Source organism: Natator depressus, chromosome 28 (genome assembly GCF_965152275.1).
Source record: "Natator depressus isolate rNatDep1 chromosome 28, rNatDep2.hap1, whole genome shotgun sequence".
In the NCBI taxonomy this organism is placed as follows: domain Eukaryota; kingdom Metazoa; phylum Chordata; order Testudines; family Cheloniidae; genus Natator; species Natator depressus.
In genome coordinates this window covers 6,303,091-6,320,381 of record NC_134261.1, presented here as the reverse complement: position 1 = coordinate 6,320,381, position 17,291 = coordinate 6,303,091, and the positions used below count along the sequence as shown (strand labels likewise).

Below are 17,291 nucleotides of genomic sequence, written 5' to 3'. Positions count from 1 at the left end.
CTGCTAAGCCACAAAAATACCCAATAAGAGCGCTGACATAGTGCACTGTACCCATAAAACAAGAGTGGTTTAAATTCCCACCTTACCTTACACTGGTGTAATCTTCCCCTGCAGAGAAGCCTCGAGTTAAACTGGGGGCTGCTTTGGCATCCAGAGCACCCAGGATCAGGAGGATGTGGGTGGGGTGACTTAAAGTCACCTTCGCCCTCACATGCCCCTGGGCTGCAGGTTCCAAGCACAGAATCTCACCCTAAGAGTTTAAACCACGGAGCACAATTATGTGGCAATTCTTTAACTAGAGGGTTGCAGACTTCATTGCTTACGTAGGCCCAGGGGAGTATCCAGCTGGGCTCCTCAGCCCCCCCACTTCAACTGGGTCCCGCTCCCTCTGCCCCCAACTCTGGCCAGAATCCCATTGATTTTGGAGAAAAGCAGAAAACTGGAAAAACTAATTTCCATTAAAATCAGGCTTTTCTGATTTTCACCCAAATAAATCACTAGGGTTCTGACCAGAGTGGGGAGATGAGGGGCCTGGCTGGAATACAGAGGTGAGGAGCCCAGCTGGCAGGGGCTGGCTAAATAGGAGACAAGAAGTCCAGCGGGGGGAGAGGGGGGGAAGACTGACTGGAGTGGGGATGAGGGGCCTGCTAACCCTAACTCTAACCTCACCCTCACCTTAAACCCAAACCTTAACCCTAAGGTCACTGCCTCATCCTGTATCTTGGGGGATCAAACAAACAGTGATTTTAGTGGAAATCAGGCTTCTACAGATTTCCAGTTTTTACCAAAACCATGAGGATTCTGCCTATTGATTCCTAAAACATGCCCTGAAATGCTGGCTCTGATGGGATGTTTTTTTCAAAAGTTATTCTATCACAGACAGAAATGCCATCGAGTTCAATGTGGGGCCTTGCTTCACTCAGCCAAAAGGGAAAGGAAACAGCCATTTACTCAGCATTTCAAATGCACTAGTCATTGAGTCCCCAGTATCATGCTGGCAGTGGGAATAGCTAGGCTTATGTAAGCAGGGGTGTCAAGGTTCCTTCCCCACTCTGAACTCCTGGGTACAGATGTGGGGATCTGCATGAAAACCCCCTAAGCTTATTTTCACCGGCTTAGGTTAAAACTTCCCCAAGGTACAAACTATTTTACCTTTTGCCCTTGGACTTTATTGCTGCCACCATCAAGTGTCTAACAAATATATAACAGGGAAAGAGCCCGTTTGGAAACGTCTTTTCCCCCCAAAATCCTCCCCAAGCCCTACACCCACTTTCCCGGGGAAGGTTTGATAAAAATCCTCACCAATTTGCATAGGTGAACACAGACCCAGACCCTTGGATGTTAAGAACAATGAAAAAGCAATCAGGTTCTTAAAAGAAGAATTTTAATTGACGAAAAAAAGTAAAGGAATCACCTCTGTAAACTCAGGATGGTAAATACCTTACAGGGTAATTAGATTCAAAACATAGAGAATCGCTCTAGGCTAAACCTTAAGTTACAAAAAGACACAAAAACAGGAATCTCCATTCCCTCCAGCACAGCTTATTTTCTCAGCCATTTAAAGAAATCATAATCTACCACATACCTAGCTAGATTACTTACTAAGTTCTAAGACTCCATTCCTTTTTCTGTTCCCGGCAAAGGCATCACCCAGACAGACGCAGACCCTTTGTTTCCCCCCACCCTCCAGCTTTGAAAGTATCTTGTCTCCTCATTGGTCATTTCGGTCAGGTGCCAGCGAGGTTACCTTTAGCTTCTTAACCCTTTACAGGTGAAAGGGTTTTTCCTCTGGCCAGGAGGGATTTTAAAGGTGTTTACCCTTCCCTTTATGTTTATGACAGGGGGAATGGTCCTGCTATTGTGGGGAACTTTCCTGGCTTATACACGACCCTGGTGAAGTGGGCTATTAAAAGGATCTGAGTCCTCGCTCCCACTTCCTTACCCAGAGGCCTCCCTGCCCTGGAGGACTCCCCTTCCACCGTCCTGTGTGGCAGAGTCCTCGTAACCCCAACAAGGCTGGGCCTGGGATTCCTGGGAGGCTCGACCCCCAACCTTGCTGTGGTCACTTAGAACAGGAGTTAGGGTGTCCCCACTCCGGGGGGCTCTCTCTGCCCTGGGCTCTTCTCTGACCCACTGACTTGATAATTCCATAAAGTTCAAAGCAAATACAATTTATTAAACAGCAACTAATAAAAAAAAAAAAGGAAAAAACGGGAAAGGTTAAAGGAAAACCTGTCACTCCGCTCTGTGGCACGGGGACATCACAACCAGCCATCTCTGGGTTGCAAGGGCAGTTCACAGTCTGTTCTTCACACGTCCCAGGCCTCCTGCCCAGGCCCTGGCTGTGCTCCAGGTCGACACATGCTCTGACGGTGGCCACCTCTGCTCCCCAGCTATTCTTCGGCTCCTGCCCTCTCCTTAGCTTAGCCCCACGCTGGCCCAGGTAGTGCCAGCTCACAGGAAGGATGGGACCCGCTGGCCTGGTGATTCCTTCATTGGCCTGCCTGCCCTGTCATAGAATATCAGAGTTGGAAGGGACCTCAGGAGGTCATCTAGTCCAACCCCCTGCTCAAAGCAGGACCGATCCCCAACATCCCTAAATGGCCCCCTCAAGGATGGAACTCACAACCCTGGTTTAGCAGGCCAATGCTCAAACCACTGAGCTATCCCTCCCCAGGCTGATCTGTTGCGCCGGCCCCTCCTCATTGTCCCTGGGAACTGTCAGTCTCAGGATCTCGATTTCTCATTGGACTTTCCCCCCTTTTTTTGCGGGGGGGGGCGTTCTGGGAGAGGGCCAACCAAAAACCCCCATTACATTTCAGTAAGGGTCCAACAGTCCCCTTACGCAGAGCACTCTTGGGTGTACTCCACTTCCTACCAGTAGGAAAAAAAAATATTCCGATGAGTTTGCAATAACTGAAGTTAAATTTTCTACTGTGTAATGCATCTGTCTTATTGACTTTCAGAGGCACACCTTGCAGAGAAAGGTAAGGTCCCTTTGTTCACTGCGGGAAACCTGAGACTTTGCACCAAGTTTCATAGACCTCCAGGGGAGCTATTCAGAACTCTCCCTATGAACAGAAAGTCAGTTTAGCGTGTGCCGTGCGCAGAGACGCTCTGCCCCTTGTCCCTCGCAGTCAGGACATGGACTGAACAGACCCAAGCCCCACTCACAGGGGATTTATCACTCCCACACAGCCCGGGGAGGGAGCAGGTTTGGGTTCACTCTGCTGTCCGGGTAGCCAGCATGATTGTTAAACGGTGGCACTGATGGGCCGTTTCGGCCCTCGCTGTGGTCATTCTGCTTGTATGCTCTGCCCCTTCCCCACCCTGTGTCTGTCTTGTTTGGTTAGACTGAGCTCTGTGGGGCAGGGACTGGGGCCCACGTAGGCTGAGCTGTACACCCAGGTGAGCCCTCAGTCCTACTGTGGCCAGGTCCTTCACACACACACACACACACACACCCCGGGCAGATCCATTTCCATTTTTCTGATTCTCACCAAAATCAGTAGGGTTCTGACTGGGGGAGGAGGGGAGTGGTGGAGTGAGGTGTCTGGCTGCATGGGGGCTGGCTGGATTGGGGACAAGATACCTGGCTGGACGGGGAAGGCTGGAGCGGGATGAAGGGCCCACCCTAAGCCCTCACCCTAAACCCTGAGGTCACTGCCCCACACTGGATCCTGAGGGAATCAAATGGTGATTTTAGTGGAAATCAGGCTTTAACAGTGTTCCAATTTTTACCAAAAATCAGGAGGTTTCTGCCCACTGATGCCTAGAGCACACCCTGAAGCCTTGGCACTGATGGGATGTGTTTTAACTTCCAGAAGTTATCACGTTACAGACCAACAGAAACACCACTGAGCTGAGTGTTGGGCTTCACTTCCCTCAGCCAATAATAATCGGTTGTTTTCGTAGGAGCCGGGGATCATTATCTAGACAGGCCTTTAAGTGTGTTCTCACTAGTGCCCCAATTCAGCAGGGTAATTAAGCACATGCTGCATTTTAAGCCATGAGTCAGTCCATCCCCATTCAGCATGTGCTTAAGTGTTTTGTTGAATCAGGCTCTAAAACAGAAGCTTTTCAGAACACATGAATTGTTGCCGGAGCAAATCGGACTCGGGCTAAGCTAGTCTGGGATCCTGCTTCTTACAGTGGCCAACACTTGCTGTTTCAGGGGAAGGTACGTGAAACCCCCCTAATGCCCGATGGACTAACCTGCCCCCAGGGAAAGTTCCTTCTTGACCCCCATCAGTTAGCGCTTGCCTTGTGCCCAGAAGCAGGAGGAGGCTTCTCTCCCTTAGAGAATGCTTGTGTTTTTGAGACCGGTCACAACTCTGGATATTTGCATTTCCATATCAATGCCTGGGCCTTTTTGAATCCTTTGTCCATTTGGGTTTTTTTTTCTTTGCTTGCCTGTTTTGCTTTTAATCCTACCCAGTGTAAATCTTCATCTTCTCTTTAGCCATGTAAATGTCCTTTTGTTTTACTGCTTAGCCTCAGTGCTATCTTGTGGTAAGGAGTTTCACAGGCTAATTATGATTCCTATAAAATACCGTTTCCTCTTATAGTTTGAGATTTGCTGCCTTTCAGTGTATTTGAGTACCCTCTTGTACATACACTTCACCTGATGTTCTTTTCTTCTTTCTGCTGACTTCACAGGGCTAACAACCTCTTGCAGCTGGCCAGGTGGCAGGATGGGCTTACTGTATTTCTCCCCTTGCTGATTCCTTTGTTGCCCAGGAGGTGCCAGGCTCTGGTTGCTGATGGAGCCCCCTGGCTCAGTCTAAGGATTTTAACTTCTCTGCTTTAAAGTATTTTTGGCTCGCTTTCCTTCTTCAACAAAATGCGATACTGACCTGTTTCTCTGTGTTTTATTTTTAGCCAAACTCGAGGCTGAGATCAGTGAGTTCCATTCCCCCCAGCATCACCCTTGTGTGACATTGTTTCCTGTCCAGTGTGTCTGGGCATTCTCACCCCTCTGTCTGTGTTTGGTTCCAGGGTGGAGAAGCGCCCAGATCTACGCAGGTACTGTACGTGTGGCTGATATTTTGTCCATGGTGAGACCCACCTCCCCCTGGGAGCTCTCTGCTCCGTTCCCTACAGAGCATTTCCCTATGACAGGCAATAGGCTAGAAACAGCAGTGTCACTGGGAGCAGATTACACCCCAGGTCTCTTGCAGGGCAGGGACACGCTGCCTTTGGGAAAGTGCTGATTATGAGGTAATACTCCCTGCTGTCACTTTTCCAGGGTGGTACCTGGGTTCTGCAGGCTGGACTTTCTTATCTGCCCATAATTTCATAGAAGATCAGGGTTGGAAGGGCCCTCAGGAGGTCACCTAGTCCCACCCCCTGCTCAAAGCAGGACCAACCCCAACTAAATCATCCCAGCCAGGGCTTTCTCAAGCCGGGCCTTAACAACCTCTAAGGAAGGAGATTCCACCACCTCCCTAGGTAACACATTCCAGTGCTTCACCACCCTCCTAGTGAAAAAGTTTTTCCTAATATCCAACCTAAACCTCCCCCACTGCAACTTGAGACCATTACTCCTTGTTCTGTCATCTGCTACCACTGAGAACAGTCTAGAACCATCCTCTTTGGACCCCCTTTCAGGTAGTTGAAAGCAGCTATCAAATCCCCCCTCATTCTTCTCTTCCGTAGACTAAACATCCCCAGTTCCCTCAGCCTCTCCTCATAAGTCATGTGTTCCAGTCCCCTCATCATTTTTGTTGCAATCCGCTGGACTCTTTCCAATTTTTCCACATCCTTCTTGTAATGCGGGGCACAAAACTGGACACAGTACTCCAGACGAGGCCTCACCAATGTCGAATAGAGGGGAACGATCACGTCCCTCGATCTGCTGGCAATGCCCCTACTTATACAGCCCAAAATGCCATTGGCCTTCTTGGCAACAAGGGCACATGGTTGACTCATATCCAGCTTCTCGTCCACTGTCACCCCTAGGTCCTTTTCTGCAGAACTGTTGCCTAGCCATTCGGTCCCTAGTCTGTAGCGGTGCCTGGGATTCTTCCGTCCTAAGGGCAGGACTCTGCACTTGTCCTTCTTGAACCTCCTCAGATTTCTTTTGGCCCAATCCTCCAATTTGTCTAGGTCCCTCTGGACCCTGTCCCTACCCTCCCCTCATTTTGCATTGAACTGCTCAGCTCTCTCTTCCCAACAGCAGGGTTTCCATGCTCAGACTGAGCTTTAGTCCCCAATTTCCTTCTAGTGTAACAGGACCAGTAGAGGGCTGTTCAGAAGGAAGACCTGTCCCCACTCCAAGGGCAGACATGTTTTTATAACCAGTTTAGGACACTCCCCGTCCAGTTACAAAAAAGTGTGCCCACACGGCAGCTCTTCTGCCACACAACTGTGGCTGAGCTGTGTGTGTGTGTTTGTACCCAGCATGCTGCCAGACCACGTGCGTGTCCTGGTGCACGCTGGGAGAGTCCAGGCCGCCGGACCGTGTGCGTGTCCTGGTGCATGCTGGGAGAGTCCAGGCCGCCGGACCGTGTGCGTGTCCTGGTGCGTGCTGGGAGAGTCCAGGCCGCCGGACCGTGTGCGTGTCCTGGTGCGTGCTGGGAGAGTCTAGGCCGCCGGACCGTGTGCGTGTCCTGGTGCGTGCTGGGAGAGTCCAGGCCCCTGGACCGTGTGTGTGTCCTGGTGCACGCAGGGAGAGTCCAGGCAGTTCCAGCAGGGATTAGAGACCCTAAGGGACATGCACGCACATTGCAGCACCATGGCCCAGGGCTCCATGTACTCTGGGGTATCCTACCGCACACAGCCGGAAGGGAGGGGGGCTCTCAGGTCAGTTACACAAACAGTGTGGGGGGGTCCTGTTGCGGTTGCCCCCTCTGAGGTGCAAAAAATGGCACATCTGTCAGCTCCACATACACCCCCTGTCTCTTCACCCTAAGCACTGTGTCCCAGCCCACCCTGGGAGAGGACACCAGCCCTCTCAGGCTTCTCTTCCTCTCACTGCCCTGGGCACCAGCCTTGGCAAGCAGGACCTGGCACCAGATCCACCCCACTGCCGTCCGGCAGTTAAAGGTCACAGCTGGTACTTCCACAGTGGTGACTGGGCCCTAGCGGCCCTGAGCTCCTCGTCTCCCGCTTACTGGTCCCGAGACGCTCTGGAGCTGGAGCTCCCTTTGAGCAGTTAATGCCACCCCACAGCTTCCCCCCCTCCCGGCCCCCGCCCCACTGCAGCCACTGACAAACCCAGGACTTTTAACATCTTGCACGGGCTCACAGATTTCCCAGGAGAATGAGCTGAACAATGGGGTGATCCCATGAAATCCGGGACAGGTGGCAAGCCTAGCTCCTGTCCACACAACCCAGGAACACCCAGCTGAGCCGTACTGTCAATGCCCCTACTTATACATCCCAAAATGCCTGGCAGGGACGCTGAGCTACCAGCTGCTGTGATCACTAACACTGTTAACTCCAGCCCCCAGGGCCCTGGACCCAGCACCAGAGCTGTAACCTAGACTCATAGCAATGCAGGGCTGGAAGGGACTTTGAGAGGTCGCCTAGTCCAGCTCCCTGTACTGGGGCAGGACCTAGACCATCCCTGACAGGCCTTTGTCCAACCTGTTCTTACAATCTATCAGTGATGGAGAGGGATCGCTCAGTGGTTTGAGCTTTGGCCTGCTAAAGCCAGGGTTGTGAGTTCAATCCTTGAGGGGGCCATTTAGGGATCGGGGCCAAAAATTGGGGCTTGAGCAGGGGGTTGGACTAGATGACCTCCTGAGGGCCCTTCCGCCCCTGAGATTCTACGATTCCCTTGGAGCTGGATCCAGAGCTTCACTGCCCTGAGAGTGGGAAAGTGTTTCCTAATCTCCAGCCTCCGCCTCCCTTGCTGAAGATGGTGCCCATTGCTCCTTGGACAGGCCCTCGCCCTTCCCATGGGGGGTGTCACCAAGTGTGAGCACTGCAGTTTCCGCACCGCAGGGGGGAAGCAGGACGGGCGGGTTTGGCGGGGGGGCAGTGATGGGAGCTGAGACCTTTCACTTCCCAGCCACCTATCTCAGTCCAGCCTGAGTCCAGGTCTTTGTGGACAGGCGCTCACATCATAACTCACATTACTGGCAACCTCACTGGCCGTCTCCACAGGGAGCCCAAGGCCTGCGTGGGCCGCAGGGACGATTCCTCCCCAGGGACGATTCCTCCCCAGGGGTCAGGGCTGAGCCATGTCAGCTGCCCACAGCCACTGTGACATCCTTGCCCACTCAATACATGGAGCTCCAGCTGCCAGGTTGTAAACACCCCCTCTTGAAGCAACATGTGGGGCGGGGGGGCATGTGGGGTCAAGTGCCCCCAGATTGGCCTGCTGCGGGGAGAGGGAGGAGTTCCCTTCTCCCGCTGTGCCTGCCCCCCAGCACACCCGGCCCCTGGCCCTGGCGGTGGAGAGCAGAAGGTGCTGGACCAGCTGCTTCTGATGCAGTTGCTCACGAATGCCTGCGCTGTGCAGCGAGCCTGGTGGCTTCCTGAGAGAGCCTGGCTGGGGCGGCGGGAATGCCCGAGCTCTCCCCCTGCCCCCGCAGGTACCATGGGGCAGGGAGAGCGTGGCGGCCCGGGGCTGAGCTCAGGGGAGAAGAGACATGGGGTGGCCACGTGTCCTCCCCTTTAGACTGGGCCTCCAGCATGGGGAGGCAGGAGTCATCGGGCCCCAGCAGTGAACTCACTGACACTGCCCCGAGGCCCCCTCTCCTCCAGAGGTAGGGCGAGGGGGTTAGTGCCAGATCCAGCACCTCATCCCAGGGGCATCTTTGTATTTGCTGGGTGTGCAGAGCTCTCCGAGTAGAGACACTTTCACGCTGACCTAGGAATCTCTGCCGGGAGGCCCCAGTGCCCAGGAGGCCAAGGGCTCTCACTCCCCTGCCCGAGGCAGGGTAAAGGGAGGGACCTTGCTATTCCCCATCCCAGGAATTAGGGGGAGGGAACGTGGACACAGACAATATCCCTGCCTGCGCGGTGAGGGGCAGACCCGGTTCTCCCAGCGGGTGCAGCCTGTCAGCACCACGGGGCAGGAAGAGCTGGGCCAGGAGCAGAAACGCTGTCAAAGCTCAGGGACCCAGAGAAACCTCTTCCTATCGGGGCCTGCAGGGCCTGTAAACTCTGGGAGGAGTGTCTGGGCAGCCCCAGCCTGGAGCAGCTGTTTGAGGCGTGCACGAGCCCTGAAGAGTCACTGGGAAGCACGTCAGCTCCATAGGCCAGAGATCTGCACGGAGGGGACTCACACACTCTGCTGGCAAAGCCGGGGTGCCTAGATTCTCGGGGGGGAGCAAGGGAGGTTGTCATTATGGAGCCTGGTTGTGACTCCAGAGCTAAGGCCAGGAGATGCTTCCCATATTAACCCCGATCATCCCACCTTGCTCCTTCCCTCCTATAATGTCTCCTTAGCGCTCTCCAGCCTGGGGAAAAATCTCTGGATATTTTAGGCCAATCTGGCTGAGTGCAGGGAGAAAATCAAGTGTTTGGCTTTGAGCAAAGTCTCGTGTTTTAAACCCAAAGGGTTCATCTCCACAACCCGCGGCAGTGACTCTCAGAGCTGGGGCGACAGACCTGGGCTCCCAATATTGAGGTAATGTGAGCGAAGTAGGCGTTGCCGCTCAGGGAGGGGGTTCACCAAAGCATGCGAAGTGAGATCTTACATGAAAGCCAGCCTGAGCCCAAACATCTACACAGCGATCTTTAGCCCCATGAGCCCCATGAGCCCAAGCCTGTCAACCCAGGTGAGAACCGCGAGGAGTCCTTGTGGCACCTTAGAGACTAACCAGTTTATTTGGGCACAAGCTTTCGGGGGTAAAACCCACTTCATCCAATGCATGAAGTGAATTGGTGAATTCCACTTCACCAAGGAAAGGTCATGCCTAACTAATCTAATCACCTTCTATGATGAGATTACTGATTCTGTGGATGAAGGGAAAGCAGTGGATGTATTGTTTCTTGACTTTAGCAAAGCTTTTGACACCATCTCCCACAGTATTCTTGTCAGCAAGTTAAAGAAGTATGGGCTGGATGAATGGACTATAAGGTGGGTAGAAAGTTGGCTAGATTGTCGGGCTCAACGGGTAGTGATCAATGCCTCTATGTCTAGTTGGCAGCCGGTGTCAAGTGGAGTGCCCCAGGGGTCGGTCCTGAGGCCGGTTTTGTTCAATATCTTCATAAATGATCTGGAGGATGGTGTGGATTGCACTCTCAGCAAATTTGCGGATGACACTAAACTGGGAGGAGTGGTAGATACGCTGGAGGGCAGAGATAGGATACAGAGGGACCTAGACAAATTGGAGGATTGGGCCAAAAGAAACCTGATGAGGTTCAATAAGGATAAGTGCAGGGTCCTGCACTTAGGACGGAAGAACCCAATGCACAGCTACAGACTAGGGACCGAATGGCACGGCAGCAGTTCTGCAGAAAAGGACCTAGGGGTTACAGTGGACGAGGAGCTGGATATGAGTCAGCAGTGTGCCCTTGTTGCCAAGAAGGCCAATGGCATTTTGAGATGTATAAGTAGGGGCATAGCGAGCAGATCGAGGGACGTGATCGTTCCCCTCTATTCGACATTGGTGAGGCCTCATCTGGAGTACTGTGTCCAGTTTTGGGCCCCACACTACAAGAAGGATGTGGATAAATTGGAGAGAGTCCAGCAAAGGGCAACAAAAATGATTAGGGGTCTGGAACACATGACTTATGAGGAGAGGTGAGGGAACTGGGATTGTTTAGTCTGCAGAAGAGAAGAATGAGGGGGGATTTGATAGCTGCTTTCAACTACCTGAGAGGTGGTTCCAGAGAGGATGGTTCTAGACTATTCTCAGTGGTAGAAGAGGACAGGACAAGGAGTAATGGTCTCAAGTTGCAGTGGGAGAGGTTTAGGTTGGATATTAGGAAAAACTTTTTCACCAGGAGGGTGGTGAAACACTGGAATGCGTTACCTAGGGAGGTGGTAGAATCTCCTTCCTTGGAAGTTTTTAAGGTCAGGCTTGACAGAGCCTTGGCTGGGATGATTTGATTGGGGATTGGTCCTGCTTTGAGCAGGGGGTTGGACTATATGACCTCCTGAGGTCCCTTCCAACCCAATGCACCGCTACAGACTAGGGACCGAATGGCTAGGCAGCAGTTCTGCAGAAAAGGACCTAGGGGTTACAGTGGACGAGGAGCTGGATATGAGTCAGCAGTGTGCCCTTGTTGCCAAGAAGGCCAATGGCATTTTGAGATGTATAAGTAGGGGCATAGCGAGCAGATCGAGGGACATGATCGTTCCCCTCTATTCGACATTGGTGAGGCCTCATCTGGAGTACTGTGTCCAGTTTTGGGCCCCACACTACAAGAAGGATGTGGATAAATTGGAGAGAGTCCAGCGAAGGGCAACAAAAATGATTAGGGGTCTGGAACACATGACTTATGAGGAGAGGTGAGGGAACTGGGATTGTTTAGTCTGCAGAAGAGAAGAATGAGGGGGGATTTGATAGCTGCTTTCAACTACCTGAGAGGTGGTTCCAGAGAGGATGGTTCTAGACTATTCTCAGTGGTAGAAGAGGACAGGACAAGGAGTAATGGTCTCAAGTTGCAGTGGGAGAGGTTTAGGTTGGATATTAGGAAAAACTTTTTCACCAGGAGGGTGGTGAAACACTGGAATGCGTTACCTAGGGAGGTGGTAGAATCTCCTTCCTTGGAAGTTTTTAAGGTCAGGCTTGACAGAGCCTTGGCTGGGATGATTTGATTGGGGATTGGTCCTGCTTTGAGCAGGGGGTTGGACTATATGACCTCCTGAGGTCCCTTCCAACCCTGATATTCTATGATTCTAGGATTTTAGGATTCTATGGAGTGGAAAATACAGTGGGAAGAGATATACACACAGTACATGAAAAGATGGGAGTTGCCTTACCAATTCCAATGAGACAATTCAATTAAAGTGGGCTAAATTCACTGCCCTGGGCAGCGTAGATGAAACTGCCTGCAGAGTCTGGGTGGGAAAGTTCCCAGAGTGACAGGCAAGGGGCGGGCCTGGCCGTTTGTGGTGACTGTAGGTCCAGCTGGCATGGAGAGTCCCACTTCCCCCCGGAACAGGGCTGCCTGACCAGTGTGTGTGGAGAGGGCCCTGACCTGCTCTTCGTCCTCACACGGTCTGGTCTGTGCTCAGACTGTAACCAGGCACCTGGCGGTGATCCCTTCCACGTGCCAGGCCCCAAGAACCCACACAGTTGCATTGGAGCAGGCCCGTGGCCTCCAAAGCTCCAAGACTGGGCCAGCGGCACCAGCCATCTCTGACTCCCTCCGTTGCTCGCGGCGGTGAATCCAGCCCAGCCAGATGGCTGCCGGAGGCTTGTACTGGGCCCTTTCAGGGCTCCGTGCTGGCAGTGAGTATTCGTGGTGACATGGGCAGCCTTTGCAAAACAAGGGAGCCACCCTGCAGAATCTGGGAGCCGTGCAGGTGAAAGCATGTGTCCATTCGGTACAGCCCAGAGCCCACCAAGCTGTAGTGAACCCCATGTTCAGGCTCTGTCTGACCTCCTTAGTCCATTCCCAGGTCAAAGAACCCTCAACTTCCTCCCAAAGCCAACACTTTATCCCCCCACCTCACGCCTTCACTCCTTTGTTCTTGAGCTGGGGTCTGCTCAGCTTCCCTGCGAGCGGTGGGAAAATCCATCTGCCCCGGGTCCTTGGGTGTTAGGTGTCAATGTCCTGGTTTTCCATTGTTTTCTCTGATTTTCCACTGATACGGGGAGAGTCTCAGCCAGTCCTTTCCAACGGCCCAGTCAGGCTCAGACAGCCGGGTGACACACATCTCCTGTGTCTCGCAACTCAGTCCTTTCTCCCCCACTGGGTAGTCATGGAGAATACAGGGGAAAGTGAGGCACAGATAGGAGTTACAAAAATATTACAGGTTTCAGAGTAACAGCCGCGTTAGTCTGTATTCGCAAAAAGAACAGGAGGACTTGTGGCACCTTAGAGACGAACCAATTTATTTGAGCATAAGCTTTCGTGAGCTACAGCATTGCATCCGATGAAGTGAGCTGTAGCCCACGAAAGCTTATGCTCAAATAAATTGGTTCGTCTCCAAGGGGCCACAAGTCCTCCTTTTCTTTTCACTTGGTCACAGTAACAAACCAACCACACACGGCCTAAAGCAACGGAGATTCCTTGGGGCCTGGCTGTCTCTCACCCCACCACCCCACTGGAGCATGCTCCTCCTGAGCTCCCTTGGCACCTGCCCCTCTCTTCACCCCCTGCCTCCTACAGCTTGGCCCTTCCCTCACCTCCCTCTGTCCGCCTAGCAGCTGCCCCCTCCTCATCCCAATCTGCCCCCTTGCAGCTGAACGTCTCCTCACCTTCCCTCTGCCTCCGATTTACCCCTCTCCTCTTCTCCTCCCACACTGTGGCCCCCTTCCCCTGCCCCTCAGGTGCTAGCCCCTTCCCTCCTCTGCTGTCCCCAATGCCTGCCCTCCCCCCACCTCTGCCCCATCATTCCCCTCAAGTTCTCTCTTCGGAGGAGGCCCTGCCCCCCCTTAATGCGCAGCAACCCCCCAACGCTGATTCATGGGAACTCAAGTTAATTTCCCTTTGATCCCAGTGACCAGCCCAGCACTGACTGTGACTTTCTCCCCAGTGGATGTGACTCTGGATCCCGACACAGCAAATCCCTACCTCGTCCTGTCTGAGGATCGGAAACAGGTGCGACACAGAGACGAGCACCAGGATCTGCCTGACAATCCTGAGAGATTTGACACTATGGCGGTTGTCCTGGGTGCAGAGGGATTCACGGGCGGGACACGTTACTGGGAGGTGGAGGTCGGAGACAAAAATGTCTGGTCTCTGGGGGTCTGTAGGGAAAATGTGAGCAGGAAGGGGCATATTCTATTTGTACCTGCAAATGGATACTGGACAATATGGCAGCAGGGTGATCAATTAAGGGCCAACACCTCCCCCCCGACTCCCCTCCCCGTGAGTGTCCGGCCCAGCCAGGTGGGGATTTTCCTGGACTATGAGGCGGGCGAGGGCTCGTTTTACAATGTGACTGACAAGTCCCATCTCTTCACTTTCCCTGACAGCATCTCTGCGACGCTCCGCCCTTATTTCAATCCTGAATACAATAAAGGGGGTACAAATATGTCTCCCCTGATAATCTGCCCAGTCCCAGCTCAGGCCAAAGGGAGTATGTGTCCCTGACAGTGACACCCGCAGCAGAGACTGTCCCCTCCCAGCACTGACCAGCCCCCAGGCCTGTTCCCCTGGGGGTAAAGGGCATTACCTGCCTTTCTCCTGCCATCCCTTCCCCTTTCAGTTCCCAGCATCAGGCCTATGAGCTGGGGAAGGGGAGGGGGCAGAGAAGTGGATGGGGGATAGGATTGCCAACCCCCCAGGATTGTTACGCAGTCTCCGGGAATTAAAGATTAATCTTTAATTAAAGATTATATCACGTGATGAAACCTCCAGGAATATGTCCATCCAATCTTGGCAACCAAGCAACCCTAGAGGGGGAGGTGGCTGCAGGGGCAGAGGGGTGTATGGGTGCCAATCTCATGGGTGGCTGCTTTGGCCAAGGGTGGGGAGGAGGCTGCAGCAGCAGGAAGGGAAGAGCCCAGATCACAAGATGTGCGGGGTGGGGGAGATGAGAGAGGTCTATAAAATCATGCCTGGTGTGGAGAAAGTAAATAAGCAAGTGTCATTTACTCCTTCTCGTAACACAAGGACTGGGGGTCACCAAATGAAATGAACAGGCAGCAGGTTTAAAACAAAGAAAAGGAAGTATTTCTTCACACAACACAGTCAGCCTGGGGAGCTCCTTGCCAGAGGATGTTGTGAAGGTCAAGACCATAACAGGGTTAAAAAAGAACTAGACAAATTCACGGAGGATAGGTCAATCAATGGCTATTAGCCAGGTTGGGCAGAGATGGTGTCCCTAGCCTCTGTTTGCCAGAAGCTGGGAATGGAAGAGAGAGGATGGATCACTTGATGATTCCCTGTTCTGTTCATTCCCTCTGGGGCACCTGGCCCTGGCCACTGTCGGAAGACAGGACACTGGGCTAGATGGACCTTTGGCCTGACCCAATAGGGCTGTTCTTATGTTTAGTCCCAATGCTTTATGGTGTCTTAGAGCCTCATTCAAAGCAAACTGAAGTCAACGGGAGCCTTCACCTTGAATTCCGGGGACTTTAAGTCCATCTCTCTCGAGAGTAATCCAGCTGGGAATTCAGGAGGGTCTGGTTTGGGAATAGATGTTTGGGAGGAGCTTGGGCAGTGGGGAAGTTCAGTTTGAGAGGGGTTGGTTCATAGAGAGGTCTAATCTGGTTTGAACTGGAAGGGTCCAGTTTAGGGATTTTGGTCTGGGGAGGGAGGCCGGGTCTGGTCTGGTTCGGGGAGGGGCATTCTGGGGAGGGAGGCGGGTCTGGTCTGATTTGGAGGGTTGGCCTGGTCTTTTGGGGGCACAGCTGGTCCTGATCCTCTTCTGTGTGCCCCTCTGCCGTGGGGGAAGGGCAAGCAAGTCTAGTATGAATAATGACGCTGTCAATAAAATGTATTAAAATGTTTATACTTTTTTATTTTAACAATATTTTAAAGCGTTTTAAATTCACCCCAATTTCATACGCAAATGTAATTCAAGCACTGGCAGTTCCTATGAGAAATGTGAATGGTGAGAAAGTGGGAATGATCCTTTTTAGTGAGAGGAGCACATGGCTGGCATTTTGGCTGCTTTTGCTTTTGTTCGCTGCTTTTCCCGCTGTGTTTTATTTTGTATGGTTTTTTTTTTATCATTTATTTTATGTCCACGTCTGTGTGTATCTTTTTGCCGCCGGGCTACCACTGCCACCTCGTGGCAGCCACCTCCATCTGCAACTTAAACTTGTAAATAAAACCTGTGTACCTGTGTGCTGTGTCAAACTCTGCGTAACCCCATGGGCTACAGGAAAGGGATCAGATGAGTGGGCATCCACTGATACATGGGCCTGCATGTTGTCATGGAAGCCGCGTATAAGGTTGATTAGTTTGTCTGGGCAGCCAAACTTTGCAAAAAAGCACCCGACAGACGAGCATCTGACATAGTCGAACACCTTACTGAGGTCGACAAAGGCAAGGCACGGAGGCATTTCTTGTTCAGAAGCTTTCTCCTGTGATTGGCGGAGGGTAAATAGCATGTTGGCAGTGCTGTATGATAAACGAACACCACACTGGGATTCAGGGAGTACATCATCTGCAATAACCGGAAGCCTTTTCAGCAACAGTTTACCAAGGGACTTACTAGCGATGGAGAGAAGTGAAATGCCACGATAACTGCCGCAACCATGTCTCTCCCCTTTACACCAGTAGATTGTAACTATTTTGGCCGCTTTGAAATCCTGGGGGAAAACCTTGTTTTCCCAGCAGAAAGTAAATAGATCTGGTAAAGCTTTGTGAAGTGGAGAACCACCGTGTTTCAGCACGTCAGCTGGGGTTACATAATTACAGCAGCTTCTATTACCTTCTTGGAACCCACAATTCATTCGTGCATGTTTACCTGCTTTACCCTTGTAAATAACTTTCATATTTATTTTCTTAGTTAATAAATCCTTAGATCATTTAATATAGAATTGGCTACGAGCGTTGGCTCTGGTGAGAGATCTGAGGTACAACTGACCTGGGGTAAGTGACTTGTCGCTTGGGACTGGGCATAACCTGAATATTGGTGTGATTTTTGGTGTAAGGGACCCTCGATCACAAAGGCAGGCTTGCCTAGGTGTCAGGATAGACCGGAATGCCCAAGGGGACTGTCCGTGACTCCATGTTAAGACTGTTACAAGTATCAGTCACACTTGATACTTGGCAGGTGAAATCTAAATAGAGAACACACAACCAGTGTAGATTGTGTAGGGTTCGTACCCTGGTTTGTAACTGTTTGGCCTGAGGTTGGTACTCACGTTCGTCAGCTATTCCAGACGGGGGAACTGAACCTGGGTCTCCCACAGCTCTGGTGAGTGCTCTAACCATGGGGCTAAAAGTTATAAGGCAGGTGATGTGACCAAACCCACCTCTTCCTTCCAGGAGTTTAGGCACCTGACTCAGCTTTGTGGCTCTGTTATTTTCTAGCTGCCTAAAAGTTAGGTCCTGTGATGCTCAGCATCGCAATGCCTAAGTCCCCTCTTATGCTGCGCCCTGTGTAAACCAGTCAGCTCTCCGCAGAGCACAGCTGAGCAGTTCCTGCTTGACATGGATGTGTACAGGACAAGAGACAGCACAGGCTGGATAGTGACATACCACAGTAAAACCCAAACTCTCCTCCTAGAGGCATGATATTCCCTGTGGGTGCTGGGGGG

The 17,291-nt window shown here is 52.2% G+C and overlaps 1 protein-coding gene across 1 annotated transcript in view; it reads left to right on the top strand.

Moving 5' to 3' along the window:
* LOC141978976 (butyrophilin subfamily 1 member A1-like) overlaps window positions 1-15,327 on the top strand; it is a 43,874-nt gene extending 28,547 nt beyond the window's left edge. The window contains exons 9-12 of the mRNA XM_074941410.1: window positions 2,967-3,007; window positions 4,107-4,129; window positions 5,009-5,025; window positions 13,610-15,327. Coding sequence (XP_074797511.1) covers window positions 2,967-3,007; window positions 4,107-4,129; window positions 5,009-5,025; window positions 13,610-14,169 — 641 coding nt within the window. The 3' untranslated portion in view covers window positions 14,170-15,327. The remainder of the gene's footprint in view (window positions 1-2,966; window positions 3,008-4,106; window positions 4,130-5,008; window positions 5,026-13,609) is intronic.
* The last annotated feature ends 1,964 nt before the right edge of the window (window positions 15,328-17,291 follow it).